Genomic DNA, 24472 nt, shown 5'->3' on the forward strand with positions numbered 1-24472 from the left:
CTTCATGATTTTGTGTTCTGATAAATAAAACCTCAGGTTGACATCTCATAGAAAAGATGGCCATGCTGACAAAGGCATAAAAAAAGAAACAACAGTATGCCCCAGAATTGTACAAATGTTTTATTGAAAGATTAAATTATTTCTCAGCATTTAAAGCTTTTTTTCTCATAGTGAACATGTGTTCTCCTTTGCTGAGAAATATAGTTGAGCTGAAAACATTCAAACCTCATACAGAAGGATTCAATAAGATACACACACATACACACACAGATCTATACATAGTATATGTGTCACCCAGCAGAGAAATGACTGCGGTTTATACATGTACTCATTTGCATATCAATATTTTTCCTTGCTCAAAAGGAACAGCTTGGTGTGAGCATTGATACAAAATATAGGCTATTTTAAAAAACATAAGCAGACGTAATGGGAATTATTGTACCGCCTATTTGGCATGTGCACCTTTTCAAACAGCATTACACTAGTAAGAGTCTATCATGCTAAGCAGCTGCTCAGAGTTTACTTCTCCAGCGGGTACAAAGACCTTAAAGCACTCGAGTGAAAATCAGAACGAGTGGAGAACTAACCGTCAACATCATTCAGTCGTCTATCTGGGGAAAAAATATTGCATCACTTTACACAGGTATTACTACTGGGTTACTATGTGGGAATAAGTACAAGTAGTTCTATAGCACCTACCATTTTAGTCTCTTGAAAAATAAAAGAGTGAGAACAAATGGTTAGTGTTAGGCCTACTACTACCTGACTGCAGTAGTTCATCTAGTAAAAGCTATCCTGTAGTTACTCATGTAAGGTGTAAAGTGAGGCCAAGTTTGTTTTCCTTTTTTTACATAATACGTACATACACACACTAACAGTGCTGAAAGTGCTTTAACACAGATATATGTGAAAGTTCAAGCTCTATATTTCATATTTGCTGAAGTTTTAAATGTACGTGAAATTCATAAATCCCCAGCATTGTGCATAAAACAGTGGTTCCTTTTTGAGTTAAAAATACTATATGGGGAAAAAACCGTAACATGAGAAGCCTTTCATTAAATACCAGCTTTAGAAAGAGCAGCTGTAAAAAAAAAATCAAGCCCTGTCGGGTGAGCAAAAAGTCTAGAGCCTTCCATCCTGCATACAAACAATTTAACATGAAACAAAAAAAGGGGGATTCCAATTTCAAACTAATGTACAGCTCTTGGCAGTTCTTTGGGTAAGGCATATAAAATGGACATGATGTCTCAAGGTAGTGTCATTCAGACAGCTCAACATACACACACAACCAGCATTAGTTATATCCCTGAAGACTAGTACTATTTCAATCCAACAAAGCATTCGAATGAACCTTTCTGAAAACGTCTGTATTATGAAAATGATACATTACAAAATGATTAAAGAAATAACAGTTGAGACAACCAACAAAGGCAGTGATGGAGAAGTGCTTCCTCAATAAACCCCTTACTGAGGAGTAGCTAGACTACCATGGAATTTTCCGTCCTTTGTTGAACATTCTCACTCACTCGGACTGATGACATCACAGGAATCACAGAAATAGAATGCTAAAAATAGCATTGTTAGAACTCCTCTCTCCGAGGCAAGCGGTAATCTAATGACGTCACAGGGGTAGTGAGACAGACTGCTGTGAACCTGCCAGCTTCCTAGAGAACAGTAGAGACGTTTCCCTATTAACCGTATGACAGGTTGAGGAGAAGAGTGGGGAGAAGGTTCTGGAGGGACACAAGGGGACAGCTATAAGGCTGTACATCAGAGTTCAGTGCTGGTGGGAAAGTAAGAGCCGGGCTTCAGCTCTGAGAAATTGGGCCCTATTCAATCAAAACTGCTATCCTGGTATCGAAGATAAACTTGACATTCTTCCTACACAGCGAGAAAGCATATTTGAGATGAGTTATTGTTACACACTGTAAAAATTTTACTGAGATAATTCATCCAAACATGCATTGACAGTGAAAGAAGAATGGTGGTTTTCACATCCGGGAAACCCGGTTACTGGGCCCTAAGTCACAGAAGGCCAAACTGTGGTTACAACCATGTATCCACAGGGTATAAGGAACTGGTTAGAGTTGGTTCAACCAGATTTCTCAGAATCCTGGTTCAGAATGCCTGCAGGAAATAGAACAGCTTAACAGTTGAATTTTGTAAAAAAAAAAAACATATTTGTATTATGAAACTGAACCGTTGTGTGAAGGTATCTGGGTGCTGCGGGGGATATGGGAATCAGGGGGTCATTGCAGCACAGATTATAGGGTCAGAGTTCATCTCTTGCTTCCCTTCATGTAGGAAGGGATGGCTCCCCTGGCTGTCAGGCCCTCGAATCGCTTGTAGGTGTAGTTGATGAAGACCCAGTCCTTATTTTTATAGTCAGCCTCAGCTGCTGCTGCTGCTGCTGGAGACTTGGTGGGTGCTGCTGCAGCTGGGGGGAGAGAGAGAGAAAGGGGGCGAGAAAGGAGAGTGACGAAAGAGGGAGAAGAAAGAGGGAGCGGAAATAGACAAGGAGAAAGGGAGAAATTTAGAGTTGATAGCCACAAGGTGTACTGTACAACCACACACACACACACACACACACACACACACACACACACACTATGAAAGACACAAGAAAATAGTTTCTGCCGAAACTCTTGTCTTTGTCTCACCTGTGGGTGAGAGGATGTCCGACTCAGGGAACTCGTCGAAGTTTGATGTGTCGTCTATGCTTTTGATCTCCACGGGGATCGCTGCAGGTCTCTCCCTGGGTTGGGCGACAAACACAGTAAGACTGTAGTAAGACCTGGACTTCTTGGACCGCCAAGGTCTAATTTTTTTTTTTTTTTAAGAATTGTTTTGCCTATAAACTGTTCCTGGAAAGAAGTCCCTGTGTACCTGATGTGGTCGTAATCGACTCCCTCAAAGAATGGGTTTCTCTTGATCTCCTCCACCCCTGTCGCCCCGATCCGATGATCTCCCTCACAGCAGAACCTAAGTAGGAATAAACCAAAATGTTGATCCTGAGAACAACCACATAAAGGGACATAGAAGTGTACCTGCCAGAGATACAGTATTAACTTGAGATGACATTCATGTTTTACAATTGAACCATTTAGTTGACGTTCATTCTTATCAAGAATAACATACTCTACAATGGCCTCTATGGACTGTTTATCCATCTCTCTCTCTCTTTTTGACCATGTTATATGTAGTGCACTCTTAGAAAAAAAGGTGCTAAGTAGAACCATATAGGGTCCTTCGGTTTGTCCCCATAGGAGACAACAACCTGCTATAGAGCATGCTAGGAAACATGTTAACGATGGGTGTGGTTTTGAGTGTTTTACTCTACACAGAGTACAAATGACACAATCACACATTTACCTTTGGTCATTAACACCAACAGTTGGGTTTGTTTAAACCCCTGAGTGTTAATTTAGCTCTTTATAGAGTTAATTTAACTCCTGAATCAACCTTAGAAATGTTTCACTGAAAAATCAACACTAGGTAACACTGGCCAATTTGCTGTGTACAAATATTCCCATACACACTACCGTTCAAAAGTTTGGGGTCACTTAGAAATGTCCTTGTTTTTGAAAGAAAAGCAAATATTTTGTGCATAAAAATAACATCAAATTGATCAGAAATACACTGTAGACATTGTTAATGTTGTAAATGACTATTGAAGCTGGAAACGGCAGATATTTAATGGAATATCTACATTGGCGTACAGAGGCCCATTAACAGCAACCATCACGCCTGTGTTCCAATGGCACATTGTGTTAGCTAATCCAAGTTTATCATTTTAAAAGGCTCACCGATCATTAGAAAACCCTTTTGAAATCAGCACAGCTGAAAACTGTTGTTCTGATTAAAGAAGCAATAAAACTGGCCTTCTTTAGACTAGTTGAGTATCTGGAGCATCCACATTTGTTGGTTTGATTACAGGCTCTAAATGGCCAGAAACAAAGAACTTTCTTCTGAATCTCATCAGTCTATTCTTGTTCTGAGAAATTAAGGCTATTCCATGCGAGAAATTGCCAAGAAACTGAAGATCTCGTACAACGCTGTATACTACTCACTTCACAGAACAGCGCAAACTGGCTCTAACCAGAATAGAAAGAGGAGTGGGAGGCCCCTGTGCACAACTGGGCAAGAGGACAAGTACATTAGAGTGTCTAGTTTGAAAAACAGACGCCTCACAAGTCCTCAACTGGCAGCTTCATTAAATAGTCCCGCAAAACACCAGTCTCAACGTCAACAGTGAAGAGGCGACTCCGGGATGCTGGCCTTCAAGACAGAGTAGCAAAGAAAAAGCCATATCTCAGACTGGCCAATAAAAATAAAAGATTAAGATGGGCAAAATAACACAGACACGACAGAGGAAGATTGGGAAAAAGTGTTATGGACAGACAAATGTTAGTTTGAGGTGTTCGGATCCCAAAGAAGAACATCCATGAGACGCAGAAAAAAATAAAATATGCTGGAGAAGTGCTTGACGCCATCTATCAAGAATGTTGGAGGCAATGTGATGGTCTGGGGGTGCTTTGGTGGTGGTAAAGTGGGAGATTTGTACAGGGTAAAAGGGATCTTGAAGAAGGAAGGCTATCACTCCATTTTGCAAAGCCATGCCATACCCTGTGGACGGCGCTTAATTTGAGACAATTTCCTCCTACAACAAGACAAAGACCCAAAGCACAGCTCCAAACTATGCAATAACTATTTAGGGAAGAAGCAGTCAACTGGTATTCTGTCTATTATGGAGTAGCCAGCACAGTCACCGGATCTCAACCCGATTGAGCTGTTGTGGGAGCAGGTTGACGATATGGTATGTAAGAAGTGCCCATCAAGCCAATCCAACTTGCGGGAGGTGCTTCAGGAAGCATGGGGTGAAATCTCTTCAGATTACCTCAACAAAATGACAACTAGAATGCCAAAGGTCTGCAAGGCTGTAATTGCTGCAAATGGAGGATTCTTTGACGAAAGCAAAGTTTGAAGGACACAATTACTATTTCAATTAAAAATCATTATTTATAACCTTGTCAACATCTTGACTATATTTCCTATTCATTTTGCAACTCATTTCATGTATGTTTACATCGAAAAGAAGGACATTTCTAAGTGGCCCTAAACTTTTGAACGGTAGTGTAGGTGCAGTTTAAAACATTCTTACACCTATTCTTTTAAGATCACGAGGGTTCAACTTTAAACATAGTGCCTGAGCATTCCTGTTTATCTCTATTTAAAATAAAATACAATAAAAAAGCTTATTTAGATTCACAAGGGTTCTATGTAGAACCCTTCTTGTCTTTCAAAGAATCCTTATTGCCATCCAAAGAACCCTTCCTTCCTAAAACGGTTCTTAGGATGAGAAAGATTCTAGTTTGAACCCTTTGCCTTACAAAGAACCCTCATCTTCCAAAAAGGATTCTTCAAATGGAAATGGTTATTGGTAGAACTCCATCCCTCTGCAAAGAACCATTTTAGAACCCTTTTTTCCAGGAGTGTACTAGTGCTAACCTGAGGATGAGTTCCTTGGCCCTCTCTGAGATGGGGACTTCCGGAGGGAACACCAGAGTCTCCTTCCAGTTCATCACCTTCTTATATGTCTCCTGGGGCGTCTCCGAACAGAACGGGGGGTAGCCTGGAGAGAAACAAATAAACTTAGACAGCAATCCTAATTCAATCATAACTTACTTCTTGCAAGTTAGTGCCTGTGTTCCAATCAACCGATCACTCCTACCAATCAGCATCTCGTACATGATGACCCCCAGGCTCCACCAATCACAGAGCTTGTTGTATCCGGTCTGCATGAACACTTCCGGGGCGATGTAGTCTGGAGTTCCCACAGTGGAGAAAGCCTGAGAGAGGGAGATAGGAAAGGAGAGAGAGGAAAGGAGAGAGAGAGAGGAGAGTTGAGAGGGTAAGAGGTACGCCCTGCTTTAGACACAGCCCAGTCAGTAAAACAACCTCTAGCCCCTGAAATGAATAACCATTTCAAGTAATGTTCTGAATTGACCTAATTAAAATGCAGTCAACCCTAGCCTTTTTCTCTTACCATGCCACACAGTACATTCGCTGTGGAAACCAAGCTGACGTAACTGTAACCGTGCTGTAAATGTCAGCCCATAAAAAGGGACAGACATCCAACCATCTGCACACCAGATGTGTACTGTATCTCTGCTACTACACTGGCCTTCTTCATTTCATCTAGAAAATCCGGTCTATACAGAACGACAGGCTCTCTCGCATGAAGAGAAAATGTGGTTTTGGAGATGCTCTACTCTTTACAGGAGAGAACACTTTTTCCTATGAGTGAATGAACACGGATAAGCAACACATTTCAAAAGCAGAGGCCATTGGTAAACCGTCTTATACCCTTATTAACAACTACAGTCATCTTTGCTGTGTTTATGAGGAAGTTTGGGCTTAAGACCGATCCTCCAGTGGAGTAGTGACTAAAGGTAGCCAGAGCTCCATGATACTCACCAGCTGTCGTCTGTTCCTCTTCCAGGTCTCTGCTTTCCTCTTGGAGTTCATGTACTGAGATGCTGTGGAGAATAAATGATTGGTCTTAGGCATAACTCAGTTACAGCTAAGCACCCAGGAGGAAGATTCATGACAAATATATAGTTGTATTAGCTTTCTAATTGTATCTACTTAAATTCATTGAGTATAGCTTTATTGTTGTACTCACTGAAGTCGTTGGAAACGCTATGGTTGAGGTTCCTGTAGAACTCTGTCCGATGGGCCTTCTTCAACCCTGTACACAAGCCGAAGTCTGATAGCTTCACATGGCCCTGAACACACACACACACACGCGGTTATTTGTGTTACACCACTTCCTGGGGATGTTTCAGTAATAATGCATGACAACACCAGAGTGTTTCTGAAATCACACTTCCTGTGGTGACTTTGAAACTGTGTTGTGGATTTATAATTTCAGACTCGACACTCAGGAAGATCACGGCATTCTAATGCTGATGTAATCCTCCTGTGTGTGTGTGTGTTGATGTAATTTCAAATAAATTTCAACCTGTTTGAAATCTGGTTGATTGCCTTTTTTTTATATAACCGAATCAAAAAATATAAATGTAAATGGCATGTTATAGATTAAAGAAGGGCCCAGAGCACTTTTTTTTTAGTTTTTTGATTTCACTTGTTTTTGAGAAACCTACCCCAACCAGCAATTCACTTCCTCATCCTTGTTGTGCAGTACAGGGGGCTCTGAAAACACATGAACAAGTGCTCCAAAAACAACCAAATACATTGTTTTAGAAACGCAAACATAGAGTGGTGCAGTTCTTTAGATGTTGTACACATAAAATTGTCATTCTGAACTTCATCGCAACGTTACATTGCATTTTGTGCGACTCAAGCTGTTTCCTTCATCCAGCTGTTCCATTCTCCTTGTAGCTTGCTGATAGAATGGACAGAGCGGTATCACTCGTGTTGCAACTAATTGAAATATAACGTTCCAAAGTTATGAATGACACAATTTTGTGTACAACATCTAAAGACCTGCATCACATTACTGAGAGCTTTTCAGTTTCTAAAAGGACGTATTTGGGTGTTTTTGGAGAATTTGTTCATATTTTTCGGAGCCTCCCGTACAGCACAACGAGGACGAGGAAGTGAATCACTGGTTGAGGTAAGTTTCTCCAAAACAAGTGAAATCGCAAAAAAGTGTCTGGACCCTACTATAACATGACATTTACATAATTTCTTTTAAAGATTTGGTCGTAAAAAAGCAAAACAGGAAAGACGTTATTTTAACCATTTCAACCTGTTTGTATTACATAATTTCAACCAGATTTCAACCTGTTTTAATGATGTTACTTCAACCAGAGTTCAACCTGTTTGTAATTACGTAATTTCAACCTGTTTGTAATTACATAATTTCAACCAGATTTCAACCTGCTTTAATGACGTTATTTCAACCAGATTTCAACCTGTTTGTATTCATGGGTTCATATGAGAGGTTCATGGCTCTGTTAAGGGCGGTCTTCGACCATACACCGGAGGGCAGAGAAGGAGGTGACCGACTATTCCAAATCCGGCAGGTTGCCCAGACCATTGCTGAGTACGCCCTCACCTTCCGGACCATGGCAGCCTCCGGCGGATGGAATGAACCGGTGCTCTGCACCCTATTCCGTAGAGGAATGCGCGAGGCGGTTCAGACGGCGCTGGCGTGCCGGGACAACAACCTTTCTTTGGACGCACTCATCGCGATGGCCATCTGTCTGGACAACTGTAGTATCTTAGGATGCTTCTTAGATTGATGACACCGGACACATAAGTACGTTTTATTATTTAATTCTTACTTAGAATAACACATTACCGGAATGCACCTGGCATAAGCTTCCAGAGGCTTTTCCGAGCACGGTTTTATGACAGACTAAACGGCTACGGATAACTGAAAGCAAATCCCGTATTGAGTCAATACTGCCATCTATTGGTAAACATAATACTTAACATAAATATACCAGGTTACTACAGAAACCTTCTTTGGGAGTGCCGGAACCTTCCTCACCCCTCGCCCTCCTCCTTTGGCCGTTCTGAGGCAGTGCCTGAACCCATGGAGGCAGGGGCCAAACACCTGTCCTTGGCAGAGCGACGTCGTGTTCCTATTGCGGCCAGGAGAGGTACCAGCTTCAGTGTTGTCCGGTGCGTCCCAACACGGGGTCCACTAGGGCAGAGGGGCGGTCCCGTGATCATCCGTCTCCCAGGGTAGGCGTGAGTATTCCAACATCAGTGTTTTCCGCCACACCCTTCCTGGTTTCCACTTCACTGGCTGGCTGTCCCTCAGGTGTTGTCGCTACAACTCTAGTGGACTCCGGTGCCGCGGGGAATTTCATCGACCAGGCCCTCGCCTCCTCCCTTAACATCACCTCATACCCGCTCTCCTCTCCTTTTCCGGTCCAAGCCGACCATTGGGATCCGGCACTATCACGCACATCACAGCACCACTCAACCTCACCGTAGGAGCCATGCACCAAGAAAGCCTTCATCATCACTACACCTGTACACAAAGTCCTCCTCAGCCTGCCGTGGCTCCAACGTCATAACCCCATCTTATCCTGGTCGAAGGATGAGAATCACCGCCTTCGCACCGCCTTCGCACCGCCTCGGCACCAGGATGCCTGAAGCCCTGCTTTCCCTTACCCTGTGGTTCCACATCCGCAAGGCTCTGGAGAGGAAACCCGCACCTGTTACCTGCCCCACTGAACGCGTCTACGTTCCCACGGGGGTAAGAGATAGGCTGTTGACATGGGCGCACACATCCCTCGCCGCTGGACACCCAGGTATCACTTGTACCATTCAATCCATCTCCGCTAAGTACTGGTGGTCCACCTTGGCGCAGGACGTTGCCCACTCTGTCAACTCCTGCTCCGTATGTGCCCAAACTAAACCTCCCTGGTATGCTCCAGCAGGGAACCTCCTTCCCCTTCCCATGCCTCAGCGGCCTCAGACCCATCTGTCCATAGACATTGTCACTGATCTCCCCCCGTCTGATGGTTTCACCACTATTACGGTTGTTGTGGACAGATTCTCTAAATCCTGCCATTTTATCCCTCTCTTTGGTCTCCCTGCCGCTCCCCAGGTCTCTGAGACACTGTTCCAGCAGATGTTCTGGCCCTGAGGCCTTCCGGGTGGACATAATCTCCGACCGTGGCCCCAAATTCACATTGTGAGTATGGAGAGCCTTCACGGAGAAGCTGGGGGCCACGGCCAGCCTCACATCCAGGTACTGGCCTCAGTCCAACGGGCAGGTGGAAAGGACTAACCAGAAGCTGGGGAGGTTCCTTAGGAGCGGCAGGGGGAGTAGGCCCGGTTCCTTCCCAGTGCGAAGTACGCAGAGAACTCACTTCGTCACTCCTCTACCGGGCTGACTCCCTTCCAGTGCATCCTGGGATATCAGCCAGCCCTGGCTCCGTGGACCCCGAGCCAGACCGAGTGTCACGCCTACTCCAGCTGCCGCTCAACGTCGCCGGTCTACTAACCACAGGTCCTGGCACCATCATTGCGCACACCTGGACCTCATCATCCCCTTGAATACTCTCCCTTTATTTAGCCCTCAGTAGCCTCAGTCATTAGGCAGCATTGGTTTTGTTCTCGTTCAGTATGCTTCTCATGTTTTGTTTATCTGCCGTCTCTTATCATTAAACGTACCTTCTGCCCCGGCTTCCTGACTCCAAGCGTGTACGTTACAGAGTGTGTGTGTGTGTTTGCTTGCATGTATGTATTATATAGCATGTTCTGTGTATGTGTACCTTGGAGTCCAGCAGTACATTGTCAGGTTTGATGTCTCTGTGTATGAAGCCCATCTGGTGTATCGAGTCTATGGCCAGGACCGTCTCAGCCACATAGAACTGAGTCTCCTCCTCTGACAGAGTATCCTTCTTCATCAGCAATGTCATCATGTCACCTGCATGGAGTGCCACAAAGAGCATCAGCATCACACACACACACAACTGCAAACATGCACGTGCACACTTCACACACAAACACACACACCTCCAGGTAAGAACTCCATGAGTAGGTAGAGGTTCATCTTGTCCTGGAAGCTGTAGAACATCTTGACCACCCACAGACTGTCTGCCTGCACCAGGATGTCCCTTTCAGCCCGGATATGGCCCACCTAACATAGAAACACAACACATAGATCACATAAAATGAACACACATACACACACATTCTCTCTACACTAACGCCAACCCACCCAACATCTAAACACAACACATAGAAGGAACACACACACCCAATCTCTCTACACTAATGCTAACCCACCTAACATCAAAACACAACACATAGAATGTATACATCAATAAGCCTACAGGTTCAGTCCCATCCGAGGGCAGTGGAGGAGAGGGGGGAGAGGGTACATTCAGAAATAGCCATTGCTGTTGCTACATAAACAACATTAAATATCCATAATGCGTTGGGAAAATAAGGAATATGTTTCAACACGACACAAGGCTTAAGGAGGAATGTGAAGTAATCCTGTGGCCTTAGATACAGTACATGTCCTTAGATACAGTACATTTCCTTGGATACAGTACCTGTCTGAGCTGAGTGAATAAAAGGGACACAGGGCTCTATTATCAGCAGGCGCTAAGGAGACTCAAGTGTCGAACACACAATAGTTTGCAATTTCGTCATTGTAAAAAAAACTGCCGCACTGGCATTACACCAGGTTCAGCAATTTACATCAGCTCGCTTGCGCTGAGGTGGGAGGAACTGCAATATTTGAGGTGTGTCCTTAAAAACAAGCGCATAGTGACAATTTCATGCAGTGCTAAAGGGAAGTTAAGACCCACCAAAAGCAGGTCTTAACGGTAACACAGTTGATAATGGCATGGAATTTGAGTGTGGAAGCGCAGGCTATCCAGCGATGGCTCACAGTGCCAACGGAAAGAGAGATGTGTCTTTTGGGCCTTTGAATCTCGTATTTAGAAACATAAAAAAACGATTTGTTCCCCTCCCATTTCGTTTAATTTGATTAAAAACCGAGCATAGCCTGGTTTAGCAGCTTCGTATAGGTGCATCTCTTTATCCTGACCATGTATTAGCTAAGTAGCCTATGAATGAAGGGGTTTTAATTGGCCTACTGAGAGTGACTTGAAACATTTTGGAGTCACTCTCAGTAGGCAGCGAAACAATTGACAGGGCCCTAGTATTTGAAATAGACGTGCAAATGCCATGTTAAGACATTGACGCGAGATGCGATTTATGATGTCACACTTCTGACCCCATCTTATTTAGAAATATTGTTGTTGTTTTTAAAAACAGATTGCTTGTTTTTCAGTTTCATTTTATTAAAAACCAAGCATGCCCCCCCCCTCCACTCAATGAAGGCTGTTTTTTTGTTGTTGTTCTGCCCAATGCATTGGCGCAATAGTAGCCTATCAATAAAGGGTTTGGCTCGTGAGACTGCTTTGAAATAAATCTTAATCTTAATTAATAATAAGATTTATTAAAAGATCAGGTTCGGCAGCAGAAAAACATACATTTTTTTGCCTGCTCACGTTATTATTTTGGATATGAGAAAAAGCAACAACTTGTTTTCAACAATGTCTACCTTAATATTATACGCCCAAAGAGAGCAATGATGGTGCCTGTAACAGTATTTAGACATAGCCTATTTAAAACAAGTTGTTGTTTCCTATTGATAAGAATTTGATTAGAATGATTCACTCTCTTTCGGAATTTAATCTTGCTTATTGACATCATTTGGCAGGTCCATGGCTCAGACATGGCAGACATAATGCAATTTACAGTAGGCCTAGCCCCTATATCAGAGTGAATGCTATGTATTTCCATATTGAAGCCATGCAATAAGGCTCCTTACAATGTTGACTGCAAACGTGTTCAACGTATTTAGCAAAGATGGGATAGGCCTACATGCTGTTTCTGGAGGGTTTTTAACAAACTAAGCTTTAATGGACTCACATTTGAATTGGAGTTGATGACAACGCAATACATAAAAGACCGTACACAACTTGAAGAAACCCATATTTAGCCATGGGGCACGTTCTGATTGAGCAATAAGGGGTCAAGCCTGGACACACCTTCAACTTGTTTAGTAATCAAAACCCAGGCTTTTCGTGCCACCGCCAGCTACTGCACCCATAATTCAAGTCGTCAAATAACAAAAGTATTTCTGACGCCCCGAACCTATAGCGCTACCGTCAGCTCTATGATTTACCATTGTGTTAGGTCTGTTAAAATAGAGCCCAGTGTCACGCCCTGACCTTAGAGATCCCTGTTTATTCTCTATATTTTGGCTAGGTCAGGGTGTGACTAGGGTGGGTACTCTAGTTTTTGTATATCTATGTTTTATTTTTCTTTGTTGGCCTAGTATGGTTCCCAATCAGAGGCAGCAGTCTATCGTTGTCTCTGATTGGGGATCATACTTAGGCAGCCCTTTTTCCCACCTTCAGTTGTGGGATCTTGTCTTTGTTTGGTTGCATGTATTCTGCACGACGAATCTTTTCGTTCGTTGTATTGTTTATTGTTTTTTTTGCTGGTTCACATTTTAATAAAATATGATGAACCCAAATCACGCTGCGCCTTGGTCTACCCTTAACAACGAATGGTACAGAAGATCCCACCAACCAACGGACCAAGCAGCGTGGTCAGGAGGACTGGACCCGGGAGGAAATCCTGGAGGGAGAAGGACCCTGGACAAGGGCCGGGGAGTATCGCCGTCCAAAGGAGCAGATGGAGGCAGCGAGAGCGGAACGGCGACGGTACGAAGAGTTAGAGCAACAACGGAAGCCCGAGAGGCAGCCCCCCCCAAAAAATTGTGGGGAAGGCACACTGGGAGATTGGCGGAGTCAGGGCGCAGACCTGAGCCAACTCCCCGTGCTTACCATGGGGAGCATGTGACCGGTCAGGCACCGTGTTATGCGGTGATGCGCACGGTGTCTCCAGTGAGCATTCACAGGCCAGTGCGCTCTGTGCCAGCGCCCCGCATTTGCCAGGCGGAAGTAAGCATCCAGCCAGGACGGGTTGTGCCAGCTCTACGCTCAAGACCTCCAGTGCACCTCCACGGCCCAGTGTATCCGGTGCCTGCTCCACGCACCAGGCTTCCAGTGCATCTCCTCAGTCCGGTGAGACCTGTTCCGGCTCCACGTACCAGGCCTCCAGTATGTCTCCCCAGCCTGGTAAGCCCTGTGGCGGCTCCACGCACCAGGCTTCCAGTACGTCTCCTCAGTCCGGTGAGACCTGTTCCGGCTCCACGTACGAAACCTCTAGTGATAATCCATGGCCCGAAGCCTCCAGTGATAATCCATGGCACGAAGCCTCCAGTGATGATCCGTGGCACGGAGACTGCAGTGATGATCCGTGGCACGAAGCCTCCAGTGATGATCCGTGGCACGAAGCCTCCAGTGACGATCCGTGGCCTGGAGACTGCAGTGACGATCCAGGGAAAGGAGCCTCCAGCGAAGGTCCCCAGTCCGGAGCCTTCAGCGACGGTCCCCAGTCCGGAGCTTACAGCGACGGTCCCCAGTCCGGAGCCTCCAGCGACGGTCCTCAGTCTGGAGCCTCCAGCGACGGTCCGCAGTCCAGAGCCTCCAGCGACGATCTGCAGTCCAGAGCCTCCAGCGATGAGCTGCAGTCCAGAGCTTCCGGCGACGATCAGCGGTCAGGAGCCTCCAGCGGTGGTTCCCAGTTCAGAGCCTCCGGCGATGATCCACGGTCCGGTTCCTCCGGCAACGATTCAACGTCCGGAGTCTCCGGCGACGATCCACGGTCCGGTTCCACAGAAGCTGAGTGATCAGCGTAGAGAGCGGGGGCTACGTCCCGAACTGGAGCCACCACTGAGAGTAGATGCCCACCCGGACCCTCCCCTATAGGTTCAGGTTTGCGGAGTCCGCACCTTTGGGGGGGGGGGGGGGGGGGGGGGCTTACTGTCATGCCCTGACCGTAGAGATCCCTGTTTATTCTCTATATTTTGGTTAGGTCAGGGTGTGACTTGGGTGGATACTCTAGTTTTTGTATATCTATGTTTTCTTTTTCTTTGTTGGCCTAGTATGGTTCCCAATCAGAGGCAGCTGTCTATCGTTGTCTCTGATTGGGGATCATACTTAGGCAGCCCTTTTTCCCACCTTCAGTTGTGGGATCTTGTCTTTGTTTGGTTGCATATATTCTGCACAACGAAGCTTTTCGTTCGTTGTATTGTTTATTGTTTTTTTTGCTGGTTCACATTTTAATAAAATATGATGAACCCAAATCACGCTGCGCCTTGGTCTACCCTTAACGACGAACGTTACACCCAGAGAGATAGAGAGAGAGAGAAAAAGAGAAACACACACACACCTGTTCCTTCTCCAGCATGTCAGCCTTGCGCAGGATCTTCATGGCATAGACATGACCTGTGTCCTTTTTCTGGACCAGACGCACCTGTTGGTCAGAGGGCAAAGGTGAGCCAACATGAGTTCATGAGGTCATGGCAAATGGGAGGCGATTTACATCATCGCCATCATCAAATTATTTTCTGAAACCAGTGGATTAGGCAGTTCAGACTGAAAAACACAGGACTGTAGGTGAGAGTGGGGTACATTGAGCCACCCTTGTTTGTGGGATAATTATAAACTATACAAAATGTATAATTTGACCAAATATTTAGGAAGAGGTCATCATTTTATAAGCTGCAATAGGAGGTCCTAAACCTATCATGAAAGTACATCCTTGTAGCTTTGTGGGCTACTATAGTCAAAATGTTGAGCCAATGGCCGTGGGGTAAAGTTAACCAATCGTTGAGCCAATGGCCAAGGGGTAAAGTGAACCAATCATTAAGCCAATGTCAAGTTGAGCAAATGTAAAGTGTTTCTTCCCAGGAGTAATGCAAGGCATTATCGCTGGGATATTAAAAAAAAAAAGTTATTATTTAACTAGGCAAGTCAGTTAAGAACAAATTCTTATTTGCAATGACGGCCTACCCCGGCCAAACCCAAACCAATTGTGCGCCGTCCTATGGGACTCCCAATCATGGCCGGATGTGAAACAGCCTGGAATCAAACCAGGGACTGTAGTGACACCTCTTGCACTGAGATGCAGTGCCTTAGGCCGCTGTGCCACTCGGGAGCCCAAGGATATGAGGTAACAACAGGAGCTGTACTATGTTAAAAGTGTTTGTTAGGTGTTAAGCCTGTGTTAAAATATGCTTAAAATGATTAAAAGACAAAAAGTGATCGTGATTAACCCGTACCCGGGTTAAATTGTGCCAAGAGACCACTTTTTTTGGACAAGCTATGTTATCAAAACTGTAACGTTTACATGAATTCTTATTATTTCCAGGGATCCACAACATCCTGAAATAAATGCAGATATCAGTGATGCTGAATGTAAAAAATGACTCAACTTACCCCACTCTCCTCTATTGCTGCTGAGTGATAGATAACTTACAGCAGGGAGTAGAGAAAATGGTAGGATCCACTCCAGAGCGTGATAACAAACATAACTCAGCTACACATTATTGACAAACCCACTTTTTACCTCGCAAAGCTATTATACTGTGAAATGATAACTAATTACATAGTAATAACCTAATTAGGACTGCAATAGCTCTATGTAGGCTTACCTCTCCAAAGGCTCCTCGACCAATCACCTTGAGGGACTCAAAGTCTTCCAATCCCAGCCTGGTTCTCTTCAGCCTCAGGAACTCTGTCTCCTTACGTGCGTGCTGGGAGCGCCGCATACACTTCTGCAACACAGGGTGTGTGTAAGTGTTTGTGTTTGTGTCGTGTGTGTGCGTGCGTGTGTTACTACACTCACCTCCTCATCAGGCAGTCCCTCCTCATCCATCACCCTCTCCAGCTTCTGTTGCCTAGCAACAAGATAGGGGTCGGGGGTCAAGAATCAAAGGTTAGGGTCAAATATGTTGATTCAGGAAGTCACCTCCCAGCCTGCAGCTCCATACTGAGCACTACACTACCTGTTCTTTAATTTATTTGGGGCAGTTATGGAGGAATGGTGACAGAAAAGGAATGACCCATTCATATGTTCTCAAAGAGAAACAAACCATAAATGTTTTTCTTGAAAAAAATGAGGGAGCTTAGCCAAACCAGCCCCCATAATTATTGTATATTCTCCTTTCAAAGCAGGTCTGTGACACCATGAACAATATTCTTTGTGTGGACTTCCTCTTTTGGCACGGCTCGTTTGTGGGTAGGATGAGCTGTGACTGGGTGCTTGATTTGTGCATAACTTTATTTTTCAGACGCCTCTAACGGCTTCTGAAGTCATAAATATGAGATACAACTGCAGCCACTGGACAAACTGTATTAACTGTATAAACCGTATGACTTTTCAAACACTCTTTCTCTCTCTCTCTCTCTCGACTAAACAGAGCTCAACATAATACACAGCACTGACAAAAGACTTCTGGCCACATATACAAAGCTAAACAGTGGGCGTTCAAAATTGTTAAAACTGATGGATTACTGGCACTTTAGCAGAGCAGAGTTCCTTGTTAAATCGGACCCTTCTTCAAAAATGTTGCCTAAAATTACATACCCAAATGTAACTGCCTGTAGCTCAGGACCTGAAGCAAGGATATGCATATTCTTGATAGCATTTGAAAGGAAACACTTTGAAGTTTGTGGAAATGTGAAATTAATGTAGGAGAATATAACACATTAGATCTGGTAAAAGTTAATACAAAGAAAAAAAACACGTTTGTTTTTTGTGTGTTTTTCCCCATCATCTTTGAAGAGCAAGAGAAAGGCCATAATGTACTATTCCAGGTTAGGTGCAATTCAGATGTTGGCCACTAGATGGCAGCAGTGTATGTGCAAAGTTTTAGACTGATTCAATGAACCATTGCATTTCTGTTCAAAATGTTGTATCAAGACTGCCCAAATGTGCCTAATTGATTATTTAATACATTTTCAAGTTCATAACGGTGTACTCTCCTCAAACAATAGCATGGTATTCTTTCACTGTAATTTCTACTGTAAATTGAACAGTGCAGTTAGATTAACAGAACGTAAGCTTTCTGCCCATATCAGATATGTCTATGTCCTGGGAAATGTTCTTGTTACTTACAACCTCATGCTAATCACATTAGCCTACATTAGCTCAACCGTCCCTCGTGGGGGTACACAGATCCTGTAGAGGTTATTAAAGGTATAAAACAATTTAATTTAACCTTATCCCTGGCATTGCTGGATTCAGGTTTTGACTGAATGGGATTGCATTTTAATTCAACAACTGAATATGAATTTCCCAGGACCCTGATAGGACTGCTGATGGTCAACAGTGGGTAAATCAAGATCTTATCAAACTAAAAGTACTTCCAGATGCATTGTGAAAAGCACTAGTCATGGGAAAAGCATATTTCACAGACACACTGAAACATCGTTCAGACTTATTTTACTACTGCATTTATTGTATTGCCTACACGCATTGGCAGGGTGCAGTTACACCCATTTCTCCCCCAGGCAGGGTGAGGCTCTAAGCAGAGAGAAAGGTCGAGTTGAGGTCAGTGATGTGTAACACCTCTACTCTCTCTTCCTCTTGTTTGTGGCACTGTGCTGCCTTCTCAGCTTCTGACATGTTTTGAGGAACAACCTTTGCTTTTCAGATCCCTTTCAATGTCACTAATCTTCCTAGTTACAGCATGTGAGAGCATGGTGCGTGTGTGTGTGTGTCAATGCCATAGCACGCACCTCATCTCTCTCTCCTCATGCTGGGATATCAGGTTACTGTAGAAGTTCTCCAGGGTCACCTTAGCCATGGTCACTCTCTCCTTGGTGTGGTTACTCATCGAGGAGCAAGAGGAATGACCCCTCGTCGCCATGGTTACCTACCCCCACACACCCACACACAAATTGGAGCACACCTTAGTGTAAAGTATCCTATGCCCTACCATCTACAGATGTCTCCTATTCTATGGGCTCTGTTGAAGACAATGAATTGCCAGGCTGAGTGGGCTGCATGTTTGTGCAAGAGTGTGTGTGTGTGTGTGTGTACAATTGCATCAGAACAGACACATTACGAGAGATGCCTGTTGTAAAGATAGCCATAGACTCTCACTTCAAACACAGCTTTGAATCGGCATGAGTCACACATGCCCTCTCCACTCTGGTGTCTGTCCGCCACAAGTCCACACACTGCCCCTCAAGTAAACACCAGAGGCTCTGGACAGCCATGGCAGAGACAACGAGACAGTCTCTACTAGGGATTTATACTTTCCATCAGCTGACACTCAAAACAGATATGAAAGCTTGAGTTGTGCGAGGAGAGTGACTATATGAAACAGACTCCTCTGGCAATAGCTTTTCTTAGACTCATGATTTGTGGTCTGTAATGCTGGGCCGAGGATATTCAATTATCCCTGTTTAGACACAGCAGAAGAACAGTCTCCCAGAGAATGTGGAGCAACCATGGTAAAAATGTGTTTTATTTTGGATATTGTGTAGATATTCGGTTTTTCTCTCATCAATAACTATGGAACCAAGCATGCCATGAGTATGACAATTGTATATTCTGAATCTGGGTGGATGAACAACAATTCATTTTTTGTTGTTGTACAAAATAAGATTTAGGACTTCAATCTTCATGTTCATAGTCATGATAAGCTTTGTTTATTTGTTTAAGAGCTATTGATGATTAAAATCCGAAATATGTTTTGTATTTTTCTTTTTACACAAAAAAAGGTGTGAATGACATGCTTGGTTCAATAGCTATTGGCGAGAGAAACCCGATTATGGACCGAATATCCGATATAATTTTTGTTCCCCTTCATTTGTGGAGCAGACCGAATTCCGTGAAATGAGAAAGGAGGCAACCACACAGACAAAGGCCATTCACACCTCCCAGGCTCCAAAAGCGATAAAGGAAAAAAGTATATAAAGAAACAGTTGTTTAATTAACTGTGTTTACTCTTATCAGTGGTCTGCACTGCTTATACTATTAACACATTGTGAACTAAACAGCAAGTTCTCTTCAGGTGTGTCAGAAGACTAGCCTAGGTCAGCTTCAGACTCATAAAATCTGAATAGAAAGTATGACTTAATTTTTTTTTACTACATTTAGTTTGGCCAAAGAATTGCCATCTTTACCTTGAGAAAGGGTGGCCAAATAGCCGCCTTTATATAAAAGTATATAAAGGCCAGGAAATAGTCTAAAGCCGATGCAATGAGAATACGGTGTTTGCATCTAGATACAATTAGAGGTAATTGTAGGCTACAATCGACCTTTAAAGAATAAATAAACTACAGTACCTAGCTACAGTACTATAATCAAATGCTGGTGTTACACTTTTCATAGCCTACAGATAGTCCTAGAATAAAACGGAACACACTTAGGTATGCGAAATATTTGACCGTTCCGCATTAATGGTATGGTTGGTTGGACTTTTTTGTGTGTAAACTAGCGTACTCAAAATAGCTACCATGGCTGGAGAGAGGAGCCTTTGTTTTACCCGTGCGGATTTACGTTCTCAACTTCCTAAAGTAAATCCCAATATCTACCAAATGTTATTAGGTAGCCTATCTAAATCCGAACTCTTTAATTAAATGTTACGATCTCATATTGTTATATTAAAGTAGCTGAGCGAGACACTAGTAGGCTCGTTTTTACTGGTTGCTTTGTTCAGAAAAGCGTAAACATCTGCCAAGCGAGAGATCGCTTTTTACCCCAACCCCCAAACAACTACTACCTTTAGAAGGTTCATGAGATAAGTTGTTATTCCACATCTACAACGTCTCTATGGTCATTGTCAAATTAAATGTTACTCTCAGTCTCACCTCTGTTATGGCGTCAATCGGTTAAATTCAAGTCGGATCTGCTCCCCTCGCTCGAGTCTGATGATGTTGACGGTCGGTATCCATTCGAATTACGGGAAGTGAAGTGCCCCTCCCCGCAGAGCTCCAAATTACCCCGGGCCTCTTACCGGGGCCATGGCCGTGTGGGCTGCTAGGATCAGTTTAAGGCTTGATCGAGGTAATGATGATTATGTTGTTCATGATGATAATAATAATTGATGATAGGCTTAGTGATAATGATAGCCTGCCCTGACCCTTAGTATTATTCAAAGAGGCATGGCAGAATTATTTAGGTCACTTTCAACTATCACTTCCACCTCTCATACCCTTCTATGTTAAGTAAACCATAAGATCCCTCTAAATATAGTCTAATATTCGTAGCTTTCGAAAAGTGGCCGGTTTGTCACCCTTTGACATTCACCTACAGATCTGTTATCAACATATGATCATTTGTTTAATGAGTGTAGGTCACAGGTGAACTGTGTGCCACTGTTCCATCCATACTTAATCCTGCATTAAAGTAACTGTCCAGTGAAAATCTCACTTTTAAAAGTTAATATTCTGTTAACTCGTACCCAAATAATGTTGTTGACTCATCCTATACTCATATTTGTGGCCAAAGCATAAATTGGAGGGGGAAAAAACACTTCAAAAGCCCCACCTCAAACTTGTATCTATTACCTCATTGAGGATGAAGTGAGCTGGCCAACCAGCGGTCTACTCACATCATTTTTTAAAACTATCAATTCTTTTCAGACCTCAGCTGAACCTGGTAATGAATGGTGTGGCTGTTGAACAAGTTGAGGAGACAAGTCCTGTGTAGCTCAGTTAGGGTTGTGAGTTCAATTCCCATGGGGAACCAGTATGAAAGAAAAAAAAGGTATGAAAATGTATGCACTCTTATCCAGAGCGACTTACAGCTCTGGATAAGAGCGTCTGCTAAACGTAAAAACAAGACCAAATTACTTGGTGTTACCTTAGATCGTAAACTGTCATGCGCAAAGCATATAGATTCGATGGGGAGAGAGGTCTGTCTGTAATAAAGAGATGCACTGCTTTTTTGACACCACACCCACATAGCATGTTCTGCAAGCTCTAGTTGTATCTTATCCTGATTATTGTTCAGTCATTTGGCCAAGTGCTGCAAAGAAAGACCCAGTTAAGCTGCAGTTGGCTCAGAACCGAGCCGCACGTCTTGCTCTTCATTGTAAGCAGAGGGCTAATATTAATACAATGCATGCCAGACTCTCTTGGCTAAGAGTTGAAGAAAGACTGACTGCGTCACTTCATGTTTCTATAAGAAACGTTCATGTGTTGGAAATTCCAAATTGTTTGCTGAGCCAACTTACATACAACACTGACACACACACTTACCCCACCAGACATGCCACCAGGGGTCTTTCACAGTCCCCAGGTCCAGAACAAATTCAAGGTAACGTACAGTATTATACAGAGCCATGAGTGCCTGGAACTCCCTTCCATCTTATATAGCGCAAGTGAACAGCAAAACTGGTTTAAAAAATAAAGCAACACCTCACGGCACAATGCCTCTCCCCCCACGTGACCTGCTTGTTGCGTGTATGTACTGACATGTATGTATAACTGATAGATGCACACACACTACATGTTAATGTTTTTAAATGTGTGTCAATTGTAAAGTCTTTTGTCTGTAATGTCTTTTTCGTCGTGTCGGACCGCAGTAAGTCTAGCTGTTTCCATTGGCGTCGGCTAAAGGGGATCAAAAAATAAAAAATACACCCACACCAAATAAAAAATTGGAAGGAAAACCATTTCTCTCATATTGTAATGAATTATAGATCATACTTCATAGACATCTGGAAACACTGGATAGTTACTTTAACGTAGATGTACACTAGGTGGCAGCGATGTCCTATACTTCTGCGCTAAGCAACCTTGAAAGAATTTTGTTTGGATGCAGGTTAGTATAAGGTGACCAGATTCCTGAAACTAAAACCGGGGACATTTCCAGTTCGGCGGTCAATATATCATTAAAATATCCAATGTTAATATCTATGAAATAAAAAAGGGGACATTTCCGGTTTCATGTATTTGGTCTAACAGGCACACTGTGATAGAGAAAACAACTATATTACAGAAACACTACAGACAAGACAGAATTGTCCGATCTGAACAGCCATTCAGTGGTCCTTGTAGTCTGGGTAGAATAAGAGCAGAAGAGAACATGAGCAAAATTGAAAAAACAGACAATAGTATATGTGAAATAATTAACAACATAAGAAATAAGACGATGAGATTGGTAACCACATAATATACTTATACCAACCTAATCTGTATATTTCTCAGAAGAATGTATCTTCTTCAGGATTGCTCTGTCTTTGGCAAGCTTCTCCATGAACTCCTGGCAGGGGAGGTTGAAGTTTGTCTTCACAATAAGCATGGCCTTGATGGTAGGAACAGTGAACCTATTTCTTGCTGCTGTCCATAGATCATTCATTTGGGAGAACACTCTCTCGACTGGTGCATTACTTCCAGGTAAACACATGACAACAGACGCTAATCTAGCCAGGTTAGTGTGTGGGATGTCGTTCTCTTTGAAGTGGGTAACCACCGTGCTCCATCTCTGACTAAGCGGTGTCTCAGATGTTATCCATTCTTCAAGCGATCCCCCCTTTAGGAACTCTTGCAGGCCAGTAACCTCGTCACACAACATCCTCATTGATGGTCACATTGAAGCATTTTTCCTGCAGTGTGCCTGCTGCCTTCTGGATCTCTACACGCTGAGGTTTCCTTTTTAAAAGGAGACAATGTGAAATCTTTTAGATTATCTGTGTGCTTTCCCCATGCTTGCAAGTAGTTCACAGCCATAGTGAAGAATGATTGGGTTGTTTTGAGAAAGCTCTCTTTAGACATGGCTCCATTTTCCTCTAGCTCTCTCAGAAGTCCTTTGACCAAAACTGGAATGAAGTTGCAGTCAATTTTGCCTCAACATTTCTCAGAATTGCAGCTGACTCCACAGCACAGCAGTCCTGGCCTTCAAGCATCTTGATCGTGTCACTGAATACGGTCAGGTTTCCATGGACAAAGGCCAGCCAAACTTTTTCTTCTCCTCCAATCTTTCTCCTCCTCTTTTCTTCACTCATCTTCCTGCTCTTTCTTCCTTTTCTTCTCTTTACCTTTCCACCTCACTCTTCCACACTCTCCTCGCTTCACTCTTTTTACTCCCTTAATTTCTCCTTCTCCTTCTTCTCCAATCTTTAATAATAAATAGTACACTATTAGATAAAATACTTTGGTTAACAGATTCCCATTGCTTGCCTCATTTTTGTATTTTATCTCAAAAACATTGCTTGGAATAATAAATTGGCAAGCTCTGTAATAATATTTTTACATTTTCTCCTCTATCCCTTTCACTCTTCTTCCTATCCAGTCTTCCTCCTCTCCTTCCTCTCCACTCTCTAACAGAAAACATGATGCTAATGTCATCCATGAAAATGTCAAAATATATTTTCACACTACTTATTTTAACGCCAAACCATTAACATTGTAATCTACAAATAAATATTCTGATAATTAATTGTGCATTTATTTAATATAATCATATTTTCAAAACAGCCCGTCCACTGCATGTTTACATGTGAACGTTTTTTAACCTAGCTAAGTTACCATGACAGTAGCTAGCTAACCTAGCTAGATAGCGTAACCTATTTAAAACCTTATAAAGAAGACAATCTATCTATATAATACATTGTGCCATTATAACATCATTAGCTAGTATCTCAAACGATTGTAAATTACCTGGCTTAAAAAGACGTTTGTGGTTATGTTGTGGATTCACTTGACACTTGCTAGCTTCTGGCCGAGTTTTCACAGCAGTTTTCTCTAAAACTATCGCGAGCAGGTAGTTAGTAGAAGGAGAGTGAATGAAGCTGCTATAGCGAGCAGCCCCCTCTGCTGGACAAAACAAGCACAACGCGATTGAGACGTCAACTGGTAGGCTCTGTTGCCCGGTCTTTCTTAAAATATTATTTCACTTTGCAGTATTATTTTAACGCACAGTTAAAAAAGGGGGCATTTCCGGGGACAGCTCCAGCCGGGGCCAGGCCACCAAAAACGGGGACTGTCCCCGGAAAATGGGGACGTCTGGTCACCCTAGTAGCTAACTGTTAAATCAAGCATATATCTCAGCAGATATCTGAGGCACGCCCCTATTCCATCTCGAACTA

At 43.3% G+C, this 24472-nt stretch overlaps 1 protein-coding gene across 1 annotated transcript; it reads right to left on the bottom strand.

Annotated features, from left to right (window-relative positions):
- Positions 1-105: 105 nt before the first annotated feature.
- LOC129842920 (serine/threonine-protein kinase 38-like) lies at positions 106-24414 on the bottom strand. Its single transcript, XM_055911629.1, has 15 exons — positions 24045-24414; positions 20250-23501; positions 18168-18304; positions 16273-16324; positions 16079-16201; positions 14815-14898; positions 10507-10630; positions 10263-10417; positions 6686-6788; positions 6478-6539; positions 5732-5849; positions 5509-5632; positions 2887-2982; positions 2661-2755; positions 106-2437 (listed from the first exon to the last, which is right to left on the bottom strand). The coding sequence occupies exons 3-15, from the start codon at positions 18296-18298 to the stop codon at positions 2280-2282; spliced, it is 1425 nt and encodes a 474-aa protein (XP_055767604.1). The 5' UTR covers positions 18299-18304; positions 20250-23501; positions 24045-24414; the 3' UTR covers positions 106-2279.
- Positions 24415-24472: the final 58 nt, after the last annotated feature.

Source organism: Salvelinus fontinalis, chromosome 3 (assembly GCF_029448725.1).
Source record: "Salvelinus fontinalis isolate EN_2023a chromosome 3, ASM2944872v1, whole genome shotgun sequence".
NCBI classification, from domain to species: domain Eukaryota; kingdom Metazoa; phylum Chordata; class Actinopteri; order Salmoniformes; family Salmonidae; genus Salvelinus; species Salvelinus fontinalis.

What these genes read in the sequence shown, in the direction of transcription:
- LOC129842920 (XM_055911629.1), bottom strand. Translation starts at nt 18,298, where the DNA reads ATGGCGACGAGGGGTCATTCCTCTTGCTCCTCGATGAGTAACCACACC. An exon ending in GTCGAGGAGCCTTTGGAGAG is followed by an intron (nt 14,899 to 16,078) that starts GTAAGCCTACAT and finishes TCTGACCAACAG; the next exon opens with GTGCGTCTGGTCCAGAAAAA. An exon ending in GCCAAGGAACTCATCCTCAG is followed by an intron (nt 2,983 to 5,508) that starts GTTAGCACTAGT and finishes ATTCCTACTTAG; the next exon opens with GTTCTGCTGTGAGGGAGATC.